Below are 14,290 nucleotides of genomic sequence, written 5' to 3' on the forward strand. Positions count from 1 at the left end.
CTAGAAGGCTGTGCAATGGCTGTGCATAAGTAAAATTGTTTGACATTTGAACACCCTTAATATCCTTTGCAAAGGCTGTCAAATAGTGATTTTTGCGAGAAATGTAAACCGAGTGAATTATCTCTCTACATCTGGTAGGATATTTCTTTTACCACATTCTGTTATCAAAACGATTCATATAATTAAGTTATGGCAATTAGATTTAAATGTTTAATGAGTGGCTAGGCCGATGGGCCGATCAGTCTTATATGGCGCTAGCGCTCCTAAATTAACGAATATATTACATATTCATAACACAAGAACGATCGACAAGTTTGTTTTTAATATTAATGCAGCAAAATCCCATGTTGATATCATCATTTTAGACGTTTAAAGCAAGATCGCACTACGAAAGATATACCTATATTGAATAATAAGTAAGCATAGTTGCGAATGAAATGCCGTATTTTTAAAATTAAATGAAAGTGGTATTCTGCCGTAAATTTGGTAACAACGTAACCTCTTCCAAAATATTCCATTATTTTATTTACTACAGGTTATATACACTTGGAGAATGTTTTAACTTGCTAGGAAGAATTCCCGTTTTAGGACAGGCGAAATTTAGATAAATCAGCATACATATTTTGTACAACTAAAGTTCGAAAAGAAAGAAAAGAAAAGAAAGAATTAAAATAGATTGTTTGTTTACAATAGGTAGTTATTAACTCGTCGGAATATGTATTGAAACAGCTCATAGAAATGGTTGTGTCTCGTTCATAGTCATAGAAATATCAACTAAACGGTGTTAGAAAGAAAAAATACTAAGCTTTATATTCGAATATAGAAGATAACCACAGAATAATTCGAATGTACACCTCTATGAAAGCTATGGTCCCTACCGCAATTTGAGAACAATTTATGTGATTTTTTTATGAATTATTTTTATATGAAACGACAATAAACTGAGGTGGCAGTAATGTTTGTAATACATTTGTCTGAAAAAAATTTTAACATAAAATGTTTTTTTTTTTCTTATCAGAATTTTAGTTCAATGTTTAGACAAATAAAATTTGAAAGCGTATTTTATTACATCTTTAAAAAACAGTTTTTAGTTTATGGATGCATTCAAAAATATCCCAATTATTTTAATTTTGTAGAGAAGCGGAAATAAACACAAATTCTCCGACTTTCCGACAGCATCTTTAAGAAATATTATGGTCAATATGCCAGAAGCCTGAGGGTTAAGCATATCGGAGCTAGGCCACAGTTCTTAGACCAGTTATATCTGTAAATACCAAATACTTTCATCGAGTACAGGCCAACGCGTTCACTTGAAGTCTGTCATTATCTCTGGAAGTGATTGCTGAACATAACTTGTTCCAGATGTCCACCTCATCGGAGGAGGAATGGGGTGGAGGCTCGGTGTGGGCCTCGCGCGCCCCGCTGCAGGCGCTGCGCAAGCCCTGGCTAGCGGCACAGTGGGGCGCACAGCTGCTGGCCGCCCTGCAGCCCGCCGCAACCAACCCCGCCGGGGTGCTTTCCAGGCGGGGGCCCAACGGGAACTACTACTGCGGCCTCAAGGTGACCACCTCGCTATATTACCCGCCCTGGCTTTCCTAGACCTCTGGCCCCCAGCCCCCTGGCCCCGAGCCTCCTGCGGTAACCGTGCATCTCCTGTTACAGGTCCTGACTTGCTCCTGCTGCCCCGGTGGCACGTGCGGGCCGGTGTCGGGTTGTGCGTGCGTGCACTGCGCACGAGTTACCGCCCTGCGTCCTGCGCCCAAACCCCAGCCGCGGCCTCCCTCCGTCAGGCGCCTGCTGCAGGCCTCCCACTGGGGGCCTCTCGCAGGTATTGAGAGGGAAAAAATGAAATGATTCTCGTTTCATGACTTTTGTAAATATCAAATATGAAATTGCCAAAAAAAGTGTTAAAGCCGGCTAAATCTACCTTCAAGGAACCATGGGTTAAACAAGTCTCAATATTCTTCTTAGATTTAAATCCAAAATTATTTTTTTCATATGTTATTAAAAAAATATAATGGTTGGAAATGATATTATGTTTGGTTCCTACTATCACACCATTTATCCACAGTACCTTCCACTAGCGATCTGTGAGTTTTCAGTGAGCTAGAATGCTAAGATTGACAGACATTATGGATTGCAGCTGAAAAGATTTTTTTTTTTTCAACTTTTAATTTTTGGTGAAGTTTTTATCAGGTTGGGGATGCGGCGCTTCCCTAAACTGAAAGAATTCTGTAAATCTAAAAAAAAATTGAAATTTTGAAGAAAATAAATATTTACAGTTACATCAATAATAAAATTCACGGACCACCACTGCTACATTCCTACATAGTTTATAACTATTTGAAAAAAAGTAGAAGAAGTAGAGTTCTTTTGTTTTGAGCGGGAAGAAATAAAATGATTATCTTTCAAACTGGTTGGTGAGTTGTGAAGAAAATAACGTTTTTTCGTATTCGTATTTGCCATTTGAATTATTAATTAATTGTCGTTCTTTTGTTAAAATTATAATCAAATAAAAATGTTACGAGGCTGAATTCCTTCATTCATTAATTTGAATGCACACGATTCCCGCCTGAAACTACAGAAAGAGGGGATATAATGATCTGTCCCCTGGCTATTTGAATTCACATGCAAGTGCGCATATTTGATGTATAAGTGCGGAATATCCCCACATGCGCAGTAGGTTCTGCGCACTGAGAAATGTATCGAAGGACTCTGTCGATTAGCTTCGCTACAAGCTGGTCGTCGCTTGTAAGCTTTAAGACATGCCGCGGAGTGGAAGCTTGTAGCTTGAAAATGATCCAGAATAATTTTTTGTATATTTCTGCAAATGTTAATTGCTTTTATTCTTAAAGAATTCATTCATTTTGGTTTAGACAAAGCATCAACTATTTTTTCTAGTGAGTTTGCGGAATATGTGGTGGGAATTGCCACTGCATGTACACACATGCATAAGTTGGTTTTGTATTTTCAGATGTGGCCATGGTGGAACAACTCATGGAGCGGCTGGGCGAGGAGATGGTGGACAAGGCTCTGGAGGTGTCGAGTAGCGCTGCGCCCGCAGTGGCCCTCAACACCTACTGCTCCATCATGGGCCGCCACCTCGTTGAGCTATCCAAGTACACTATTCCTTTCCATCACGGGCCTCTAAAGCCTATTTCCATCCACTGTTATACCGAGCACAAGCTCACTGGTAGTTTGTTGAGGTGTTTCAAACTCTGTGCATTCTAGGATTCCCGGCCCGTTTTAGCTTTTGATGAACCTACAAGCACAGCAATGTGATGGTTATTCTTGAAAGCTGATTACCATTAGATCAAGGGGTGAAACTGGCCCGTAATCAGCGTTTATTGTTAAATGGTTGGTATGTTGATTCTAGGGTATACGACGCTGCGGAGAGACAGGCGCTGGTAGCGGCGAGCGCCCGCCATGGTTGGGGCCCCCTACAGACTGGGGACTTGGAGAAAGACAAGGGAGAACCGGAACCGGCTAAGTGAGTTCTCGCAGGCTGCTTTCAGTACATTTCATATGATTAATCCTTGGAATGCCAGGACTGAAATGCCAATCGCCCACCGTGTGCCAGCTGACACTGTGTAATAATAATAATAACAATCAGTTAAAAACCCTGGCAAGAGTTGGACCATGCCAAGAGTCAGAATAATAGAAGAATATGTATGAATGTGAATGAGGCAAGAAGGGTGTGCCAATACCAAGTTTGGTGGTCCATCCTCTCTGCCTACCCCTGCGGAGAAATAGCGTGATGGTTAGTTAGTTACAGATTACATGAACTAATAAAGGAAACAGAACATTAGAAATTTATTAATTAAATTTTAGTATGGAAAAAATGAAAATATCAACGGAACTGATATTAATTTATTTCCAAGCCTATATATCCTTTGAACTATTGAACAAAGAAACATAGTGTTATTAGCTTTGTTAAGACAGGTGTATCCATTAAGCCATTCACTAATTTGTATAAAAATAACAAATAGCTAATGGTTCTTCTCCAAAATAATTCGATTAAATCAAGTAATTTCATTATATTAACATAATTAATTTGTTCAATGGGTACGGATAGTTTGAAATTGATGAAACTTTAAAAATTGAGAGCACAATTTTTAAAGTTACAAAATCAATATACGTATGTTTTTATGGGTATATAAAAACATACGCATATTCAAATGCAACGTTGTGTGAAAATTTCAGCAATCAGTCAAGAACTTTGGTAGATTTAAGATTTTGAACAAACGAACATTTACATTTTGATTTATATAGAAGATTGTATGTTACAGGTTTTATTAGTTAGTGTTAGTAAAGTAGTATATGTCTTCAGTAAACCATATGATAAACACTTTTTTATGTTAATCTCTGGTACAATACACAATCTGCCTATGTTGAAAGAGGTTAACTTTTATGTCCCTAACAATTATACTCGAGGGAGATCCCATGCACTCTTATATGCTCCGAAAGCGAGGACTTCTGCCTATCAGAACGTGCCAATAAACAGAGCGACTCAACTGCTTAACGATTCTGCATTAGCCATCGACATTTTCAATGTCACCTACAGACAATTCAGTAACTATCTTTTTTAACACATGTCACAAAATAGTAAAACTGCCTCTGTAAACTTTTTAATTTGTAATCTTTTCCATGATATATTGGTGTATAACCGTTTTATGGAGAACATGAAAAAATAAATAAATATAATTATTTTTCTTATAAAACACCTTTTCTTTGTTTATTTTTCAACACTAGACATTTCTTCTTACGAAATGAGGGGGTTTCACTGACTACGGAATAATAATACTTTACTAATTTATATAGCGCCGTTTTCGTAAGAAATCACCTCGAGGGTGCTGTATGTTATGCACAAAAAACTCTTATGTAAAACGTTAATTATTAAGCCATAAATAAATCACTAGAAATAACGTCGGCATTATTTCCAAAGGTAATTTTCAACAGTTGAAAATCTCCAACAATATCAGCGTTGACGTTGCATAAAATTATCTTCAACGCTCAGCACTATTCTGCATGATAAAATGAAGTCATATTAGTATTTTCTGTAAATAAATACAATTCTATGACTTTTCAAATTCTGAATCATGACATTTGACATGAAATTTTGCGACACGCTTTTTTACAAATAAAATAAACATGTTTACAAGTGACAAAACGACAAGCTACAATAATATTAGGATACATTATTATTGTCTAGCGAGTAAAATTTATTTTAGTATGCTGGGAGCATTTTTTAAGATTCAAAATACCATCAAATCCCGGCAAGGGCGATGAAACGGGTTTGGAAATACACGGTGGATTTCTTTGCACTCTAGGGGTTAAAAGAACCTTAGTAATGTGATAGTGTGTTTTAGCTGCCGCCTAGTGCTGGCCCGTGTGGGTGCCCGCGCCGCGCTGCGCCTGGCCCTAGGAGTGGCTCGGCGTGCGTGGCGCGGGGGCGACGCCCGCGAGGAGTGCGCGGCTCTGCTGCGAGACGCACTGGCAGCCGTGCGCGCCCTGCCCCCCCGCGCACTCTATCCGCTCCAGCCCGCACCGCACCAAGCCCCCCAAGACCTGTGGCCCGAGCTCATGGACACGGCCGTGGACTTCTTGCACCAGATCGTCACCGGGTGGGTCCAATCAACAACCAACTCATTATATTCTACTATTTATATTACAGACAACAGTCAGGGGTCAGCCGTCTAATAGCCGCGAGAACATAAAGAGTAGGTCAAGTGAAAATAAAATAAGGTTTTCTGAATAATAAACAGAAGTAAATAGAAAACTGTACTAGGTCACAAGAGATTCGCGAAATTTTTGTTCTATCGCTAAATATATCAATTAAGGAGCTTGATGCAATAACAAATTAAACGCAAAAGCTGTTTTTGCTCCCATCGCCTTTTTGGTCAAGTAAATATGACTTCTGCGGATTTTATACAGACGGAAGTACATGCAAAAGTTTGCATCTAGTTACATAATGCATTTTACAGAAAACTCCATGTTGTTATTGCATTCAGCTTCTCAATTATCTTTCCACTACAGTGGATGTTAAAATATGTATTAAAGGTTAAATTGGTTCTTTGAAAAGAAATATATAAAGTTTGAGGGTTTCATAAGGGTTGAGAGTATAATGACCTTTTGTTCCATGACAGAGAGGCGGGCTGCGCCATAGGCTCCGAGGACTGGCGAGTAGCTCTGTGTCTGGCGCTGGAGCTGTGCGTGCGTCAGGCCGAACTGCCCCGCATCCTCAAGGCCACGGCCCTCCTGCTGCAGCTACCCACGCACGACAACAGGTGACTATACTGTGCTGCAGAGCCTGACCTGACTCTGTACCTGAACCGTATTAACCTCGTTGCTTGTTCAGACTGTGTCCCGAGGCGTGTGTGGCTCCGCTGGGCCCCTTCCTGCGCCGCCTGGGGGCCCTGCAGCCCCCCGCACCGGGCCCTGACCTGCCCGACGGCCCTGCGGTAGACTGTTCCCCCACGCAGAACTTCCTCAGGTGACTTTGTAATCAATCCTTTACCTTACTTATCCACTATGAATGAACACTGAGCAGTGTGATCATGACTGTTGTGTTAATCCAGGAACCTGGAGCTGCCCGCCGAAGGGGAGAGCGGAGATGTGGGAGTGCGGACAGTGGGAGTGGCCCTGCTCTGTCACCTGGAGCGACTTGCGGCCCCCCTGCTGACGCCCATTCAGGGAATGACAACTGTGAGTGTAGATGTCCATTTATGTACAAATTGCTTGAATATCCGATCTATACATATAATCAAATGGAATATGTATAATACAGAAGGAGCAGCCGCCCACCCAGAAGGTGATTTCTCTGTACAACGGCAACATCCTTCCGGTGGCGCTGGGAGAGGTGCGAGTGAGACAGGTGGCCTGCGCCGAGCTGCTGGCCCTGCTGCTGGCAGAGGACGGAGCGCTGTACTCGGTTCCCTACGATACTCTGCAGCTTCAGCCCATCCTAGGTATTTATTTGTATTTACGTTGACTCATCTGCATCATATCATCCCTCATGTTCAACATGAAGGTTCAGAAGAAATTTCTGAGATTTCTCTACCCGAGGGAGGCTGGCTCCTACCCGTGGCTACTACCTTTCTCTTGGGTATGCTAGGGTATGTACTCCACATTTCTTCAGACCAATTTGTGGATGGTTCGAAAACTTGACTGTCATTTCTATGTTCCCGATGGTAATGTCTGTCGCTGACTGCATGGACCAACACACGAGTTATGTGCCTACTGCTGTTCAACGGTCTTCTTCATGCATCAGCGCTCCTAGTGACAAGTCGTACAACGCATTTCCTTCTCGCGTTGGAAACGATAATAAGCTAATAATTACTGCTTATAATTTAATAAGCAGTAATTGTCGATTGAAGTACTTGTACATATTAAATTATTTGGCGGGTTGGCAATAGGCCGACGTAGCTCAGTGGTCCAGAGCACCTGAACGGACATCAGAATGTGCGGGTTCAATTCCCGTCGGCGGCACTTATTTTTACTCGGGAGATATTTTCAATTTGTGTGGATATTTCAGGCGAGTAATTAATGCTTATAATAATTTGTTATCCTTTGTACTATGCATAAAAACCTTGTCTTATAAACATAAGTTTGTCATTAAAAAAATAATATGAAATTTCTTTTTGTAATGTTTTTAAAATGAATAAAGTGCACGGTGTCACGTGTTTGACGTATGTGTTCCAGGAGTGGAGGGTGAGCGCGTGCTGCAGATCGCCTGCCACCCCGGGGGGCGCCACTACCTGGCGGCAGGGGCCCGCGGGAGCGCCTGGAGCTGGGGCTGTGGCCGGCGGGGGCAGCTGGGGCTAGGAGCGGACGGACGCCAGGCCCGGGACCGGCCCGCTCGTATTCCCGGCCTGCGAGGCCGCCGCATCACCTGCGTGGCGTGCGGCCCTTCATCCAGGTAATAGTGGTGACCAGATAGAGTTCTGTGTGCAATGGAATATTGCCGACATTGAAATGATTTGTTTGTTACAGCGCTGCCCTGTCGGTGCGTGGAGTGCTGTACCTGTGGGGCGAGGGCGGCTGGGGCACCCAACTGCTGACTCCCGTGGCCATTCAGCTGCCTCTTGGAGAGAAAGTCCTACACATGGCGCTCGGTAAACTTACTTGCTTTCTCACTTACGCCGTCAAGCAGCGCCCCATCAATAATAATATATTCACACAATATATCTCAATGTCGGTTGGTAGGTTGGAATGATGAGCACCTGTTGCTGTGCAGCAGCGGGGGCACGGTGTACCTGTGGCGCGAGTGGGGCTCCAACTCCCCCCCCGCCCCCGAGCTCACCCCCCTGCCCGGGCTGGCGGGCCTGCGCATCCACCGCGTCTACTGCGGCCCGCACTTCTGCGTCACGCTGGACGAGAGGTCAGTCGCACCGTCCCTACTATACCCTCGCTATACAAGTGTGATTGTGGTGTATCAATGCGTGTTATGTTTGTGTGTTCAGGGGACGGGTGTACACGTGGGACGAGGAGAACTACTTCATGCTGAGGTTCTACAGCCCCGAGGAGGTGATAGCCGCCACACTGGTGCAGGGGATGCAGGGTAACTTCTTATCCTACCTCTTTATTACACAAAGTCGTGGCATGTTGTAGAGGTTCAATTATTAATGGAGGTCAGAATGCCGTAGTTATCCACTCGTTTTATGATAAGTAATCTAATTTACCCCAGAACAAATTTCAGTGCTCATTGTTAACAGTTTCATTCAATTCAGATGAAATTAATTATGATGAATTTTTGGATCCAGAATTTTTACCAAGCAAGTTGTTATTTGTCACTTGGTCATCGAAGTGAGGAAACATAAAAATGAAAATAAACATACATATTACATTTTTATTCTTCTTTTAAGGAATTTTGTTTGTACGCGAAAAAGCAATGGAATTTTGAAAAATTTATTCATATTTTTTACTTCTACCATCATGTAGAATCACCTCCCGGACACCCTGTATGTTTGGTCATACATATATAAAAAGTATAATATAATAATAATAGTTGGATGATTTGTATAGCACTGTTTATGTGAAAAATCTCCTCAAGGGCACTTATGTAGGTCTTCATTATTTACTTATTTTATTTTGACCACCAATTACAAACGGTTTCATACACTTTTGCGTAAGTTTGGAAACTTGTAGTGCAAGTGGGAAACTGGTGAAACTCACCGGAAACGATTTTTTGGTACAACTCTTTTTGTTTTGAGTTTACGTTTTCTAGTAAATCGAGTCCGAAGTTGGATTTTTTAGTCGAATTTCAAAATCAGCTGAAAAAGAGTCGATACGTCTAGAATTCGATTTAAAATGACTAATTTTCAGTTGTATCTGTTTTTTTATCTCTGGTCCCTTGGAATACTTCTTAAGAGAGTTTGACTGTTGTTGTTAATGTGTGTGTTTTGCAGATAAAGCGGTGGTGTCCCTGTCGCTGGGGGCCCAGGGGGCTGCGGCTGTGACCTCGGGCGGAGAGCTTTGGGGCTGGGGGGGCGCGCGGCCTCTGCAGCTGCTGCACCGCGCGCAGGACAACCTGGCTGTGGTGGGAGTGGCGTGCGGGCCCAACCAAATGCTTGTGTGGAGCGAGGGCCGCGCCTGGGCTCTGCCTCCCGCTCTGCCCTTCATCCTGGACCTCACTGAGCCTACCTTCAAGTGAGTCTAGTACTAAACTTATATATCTATATTACGTACCTGGTTGTGACTCGTTTGTTGGCTTGCTTGCAGACAACTCGAGAGGCTTCTGTGGCTGTCCCAGGGACCCGGGGCGCCGGGGGCTCCTGCCTCTGCGCCCCCCAGCCGCCTCAGTGTGCAGGAGAGCGAGTGTGTCGCCGTGGCAACCCTCAACCTGCTCCGTCTGCAGGTAATACTTGGTTAATGGCCATAATCATAGGGTGTCTGTGTTCATTCTCAGGGGTAGTACATTTATGAAACTGTGTGTGTATGTTTCCAGCTGGAAGGCGTGATGGCGGGCAGCTGTCCCTCGGAAGGCCGCGACTGGGTGTGCGGGGTGCGCGCGGCTGTGTGCGCTGCGGCCGGGGGCGGCCAGGGGCTGGCCAGGGCTGCGGCCCAGCAAACCTTGCGCCGCGCCTGGCCTGTGCTGCTACCCACCTCGGCGGAGCGCGCCCGGCTGCTGTCCTCGCTGCTGCCCAAGGGTAACACAGACTGACGTATATGACTTGCATCTGACCTAATTGAGTGTGGCCTGTATTGACTGGTTGTTGTTGTTAGGAGGGGAGGCAGACAACGTTTCTCCGGGGAGACGTTTCATGCGAGAATTGCTGGTTGCAGCCCTGCTGGCCGGAGGGGGGCTCCGCTCCACACTGAGGAAGCACCTGAGGGCACCAAACCTCGTGTAAGTATACTTCCTTTCTTTTTCACTAAAAGTCTAAATATATTCCTAAAACAACAACAGTAAAAACAGGAACATGCCTACAGTGAAATCTCGATGGATCATTCCCCCAATAATTGTTTGCCATTTGATGGATTAAAAACTCTCAATAATAGGTTGCAGCGATCGTTCCTCTATGTATCGTTTTACCGCATCAAAGGTCGAAAGAGATGATGTATCGCGACAATCGTGATGGAACAAACATACGCGAGCCCCTCGTCATTGGCAAAACGCTAGGTGTTTATTAAATATGAAAACTTAACCACAAAATATTATGCAAACAAAAAGTCATGGAAGACTATGAACATTTTAAATTTGTTTAAGGCCTTTGACGGAGCAATGAGCGTAAACCAATGAAATGTTTTATTATTATTTGTGGCATTTGTATGAATGTAGCATTTTTCTATTTTCCTTTCAAAAACGCATTTCTGTTATATTGACTGCAACTTCACTGCACTACATGTGTTCAGCTCAGATCTTAGACTAATATCTACAAATCATAATTCATATTATCATTTGTCCAATTTCGTTGGCCATAACCATAAAATAAAGAAGATAACCACAAGTGCCCAGCATTCTGCCTCACTTACACTTGCCTGACATTGTAGATCTCCATCCCATTTGTATTTTAAATTTAATCCCTTCAAATATTTAGATCACGAAACACGTCCACAAGGCATTTCTTGTGTTCTATGGCCATAAGACACGGACATCCCTAATATTAGCCAGCTTTTTGGCCTCGGGGGGGAAGAGTTCATTTCATGACTAGAAACACGGTCAAATATAATATATGTGTATTCCTGCTTCAGGGACGAGGACGAACTGGAGCTGGAGGCGGGAGGGGACGAGAGTTGGGCCGAGCCGTCCTGCCAAGAAGACATGTCCGACGCTTCTCCGGGTAAAGCAAACTACCACCCCATGTTAGGTTAGGTTAGGTTAACCTCCGGGGTATTCTGACATTTTGTCATCAACTTACTTGAAATGATCTCTCAGATTCATGATTTATTTGGAATTTTCCCAGTTGGCATTCATTTCCCTGTAATTTCTGTGTCAAGATGAGCATCTTTACAATTATATTCAATTAAATAAGTAGATCACATAACAGATGGATCACATGGAATATGGGGCTGCTAAGGTGACAGAAGCCACGACACGGGCAATCCAACAAACATTACCAGCCAGTATGGAATTCTTTACCATTTTCTTGAATAGATTCAACGAACCTATACATTTTGTATTTTTACCGAGCATATTATAAAGCAACGGAGCTTTATAAGAAAAACTCCTTTGTCCAAAAGATGTTCTGGTATTCACCGGCTGATACATTAAAGAAGAACTGCGCACTTGTGATCTTTTGGCAGTATCAATGTTGTTGAAAAAGCCTTGTATAATGGCTGTTTTTGAACGTATTCCAAAATGAAATACTATTTTGGAAACCAGATGAAAGACTCTTTCAGATTTGAACACTACAAGCGGACATACGCAATTTGTTTACGATTGTTTATTTTATTTGTAAACTGTAAAAATACCACATTACACTAAACTAAGAACTAGGAACACAAACGTATTCACTAAACTAAGAACTAGGAACACAAACGTATTCACTAAACTAAGAACTAGGAACACAAACGTATTCACTAAACTAAGAACTAGGAACACAAACGTATTCACTAAACTAAGAACTAGGAACACAAACGTATTATAAAGGATATTGTCACTTTAATTTTTTTTTATTTTCATACAAAAATGATTACCAAAAAAATTTGCAAACTTGCAAGCAATGGCGGTTGATGACTTTTTGGAATATATTTGGAAGCATCTCTTTTAAAAGATAATAAAACGCCTGGTGTTGTTGGCACTTTCTAACACTGCTTAAATCATATATCGCACAGTAATACAAATGGAGATAAAAAGGTACTAACAAAGCCAAGGGGTTCAGAGGACCTAATACATACTCTAGTAAGTGTTTGAATGTTTAGATGGAGATGCAGATTCCGATGAGCCTGAAGAGGAGTTCACGGACAACGAGAAGATGGACGCGCTTCCTTTACTTCAATTAGTAAGTGCTATGATTATTAGGCTGTGTAGTATGGTAATTACACTGTTTTTGTGCAGATCCATTCCAATACGATTGTCTCACCCACTTTGTTGCAACTTATCCCTTTCAATATCGCCATATCATATCGCCGGTAACACCATCTTCTTCAAATTTATATTATGGTGATAAAGTTGTACATTTTTTAATATATTGTAACATGATTTTTGTTAGTAAAACGAGAAATATTAATTTATGGAAAAATAGCATTATATTTGTTAGTTTTCTTTTAGGTGTATAGTGTATTGTGCTCAGAACTTATGAATAAATTGATTAAAATACATAACCGTTGTGTCGTCTATCAATTGAAATATGTTTCAATGTGTATATTATACATATTATGGCCAGTACAGTCAAATGAAATGTTGAACAGTCAATATCTCAGAACTCATAACGCTGTTAATGTTTCAGGTGAAGCAGCTGGTGCGCAGCATCTCGGCCAGCAGCCAGGCGGCGCTGGGCGCGCTGGAGGGGGGGGGCAAGCCGACGGGGGAGGGGGCCCCGGGAGATGGGGAGAAGGCGCGTGACGAGGAGGCGCGGGACCCGGCCAATAATGAGATCAGCCCCACCGTGGACCTGCTCCTGCAGTTTCAGAGGTGACACTACCTAACCTAACCACAATGCAATTCTAACTATTAATAGAGGCTAGCGCTCCAGGTGCTGACACTGACCCTGGATGCATGGAACTGGCAGAGCAAGTGCTATAGAAACGCGATCCACCCATACATACTGTTCTGTTTGACTAAATAGTTTAATAAGTTTCTCTTTAAACAATTTGTTGAAACCCCAGACTGCTGTTTTTGGAGCTGCGGTCGCGCGACTCGGGCGTGCGGCGCTCAGCGCGCTTGCTGTTGACGCGCCACTCTGCCCTCATAGCGCGCAACTGCACCGTCACCCTGCGGCGCGCCACCCTGGCCGTACAGACCCACGCCCTGCTGCCCGCCGTGTGGCCCATCCTCAACCAGGACATTGTGGGTGAGTACCAACCGATAGTGGCAGGGGACTGAAAGTAGACATCTTCTTTCTTCTTACTTGATATAGGTAACGCTCCACAAAGGAATGGAATGTAGAAGGAAGGAGACGGTAATATTGAGTAAGGGTATATGAAGCAATAATCCCAGTTTTACCCGCCTCACAATGCTGCCTAACAGGTGGCGACTCAGCTCCTCTACCTTTACACTCTGCAGACAGGGGCGCTCCTGTGAGGTTTCACATATTAAAGTATAATGAAACCAATTTAAAACTTTTTAAAACTGGACCGGTTTCAGACATTCGTATCCATCTAGTATAGCGTCCAATTCTATTCATCCTACCCACTGTTAATAGCTACACAGTGCTATAGCAGAGTGCTAATGAAATGAAACACTATTTGCAGGTACGGTCCTCTGTGAGCTGTGCGTACTGCTGTGTCTGATGGCACGCCGCTCCGCCAGCCCGGGTCCCACCGCTCCCCTCCTGCAGCTGCTGTGCGCCCTGGACCGCCTCAGGGCGTGCGCACCGCCCGCACCCCGTCTGGACCGCACTGACCTGGCCTGGCCCGACCAGCCCCTCATGTGCGACCCGCCACTCATCAGAAGGTCAAATCTTCTGTTCATTACAACATTCATACTTTATACAAAACCAACTTGCTACATATATCATAACAATATCAGTTTTATTTCAGGTGTGACATAGAAAATGAGATTCGAGATGGCAACCTGTGGGTAATCGTCAACGGAAGGGTTTATGACGCTCAACATGTAGAGTAAGTACAGCACATACATCACGTAGATACAGTCTGAGTCTAGCGATCTGATCGCTGCACGGGTTTG

The 14,290-nt window shown here is 43.2% G+C and overlaps 1 protein-coding gene across 1 annotated transcript in view; it reads left to right on the top strand.

Annotated features, from left to right (window-relative positions):
• The window catches only part of HERC2 (E3 ubiquitin-protein ligase HERC2), an 81,492-nt gene continuing 67,202 nt past the window's right edge, over window positions 1–14,290 (top strand). The window contains exons 1-24 of the mRNA XM_089643359.1: window positions 1–134; window positions 1,363–1,560; window positions 1,663–1,828; window positions 2,975–3,119; window positions 3,377–3,490; window positions 5,370–5,624; window positions 6,147–6,287; window positions 6,359–6,493; window positions 6,579–6,705; window positions 6,788–6,968; window positions 7,702–7,918; window positions 7,993–8,114; window positions 8,206–8,380; window positions 8,463–8,560; window positions 9,408–9,648; window positions 9,721–9,856; window positions 9,947–10,148; window positions 10,225–10,348; window positions 11,194–11,282; window positions 12,364–12,443; window positions 12,891–13,075; window positions 13,270–13,454; window positions 13,855–14,056; window positions 14,143–14,223. Of these exons, the coding sequence (XP_089499485.1) occupies window positions 1,363–1,560; window positions 1,663–1,828; window positions 2,975–3,119; window positions 3,377–3,490; window positions 5,370–5,624; window positions 6,147–6,287; window positions 6,359–6,493; window positions 6,579–6,705; window positions 6,788–6,968; window positions 7,702–7,918; window positions 7,993–8,114; window positions 8,206–8,380; window positions 8,463–8,560; window positions 9,408–9,648; window positions 9,721–9,856; window positions 9,947–10,148; window positions 10,225–10,348; window positions 11,194–11,282; window positions 12,364–12,443; window positions 12,891–13,075; window positions 13,270–13,454; window positions 13,855–14,056; window positions 14,143–14,223 (3,599 nt within the window). The 5' untranslated portion in view covers window positions 1–134. The remainder of the gene's footprint in view (window positions 135–1,362; window positions 1,561–1,662; window positions 1,829–2,974; window positions 3,120–3,376; window positions 3,491–5,369; window positions 5,625–6,146; window positions 6,288–6,358; window positions 6,494–6,578; window positions 6,706–6,787; window positions 6,969–7,701; window positions 7,919–7,992; window positions 8,115–8,205; window positions 8,381–8,462; window positions 8,561–9,407; window positions 9,649–9,720; window positions 9,857–9,946; window positions 10,149–10,224; window positions 10,349–11,193; window positions 11,283–12,363; window positions 12,444–12,890; window positions 13,076–13,269; window positions 13,455–13,854; window positions 14,057–14,142; window positions 14,224–14,290) is intronic.

Source organism: Hesperophylax consimilis, chromosome 19 (assembly GCF_061612785.1).
Source record: "Hesperophylax consimilis isolate HC1 chromosome 19, BYU_Hcon_1.0, whole genome shotgun sequence".
NCBI classification, from domain to species: domain Eukaryota; kingdom Metazoa; phylum Arthropoda; class Insecta; order Trichoptera; family Limnephilidae; genus Hesperophylax; species Hesperophylax consimilis.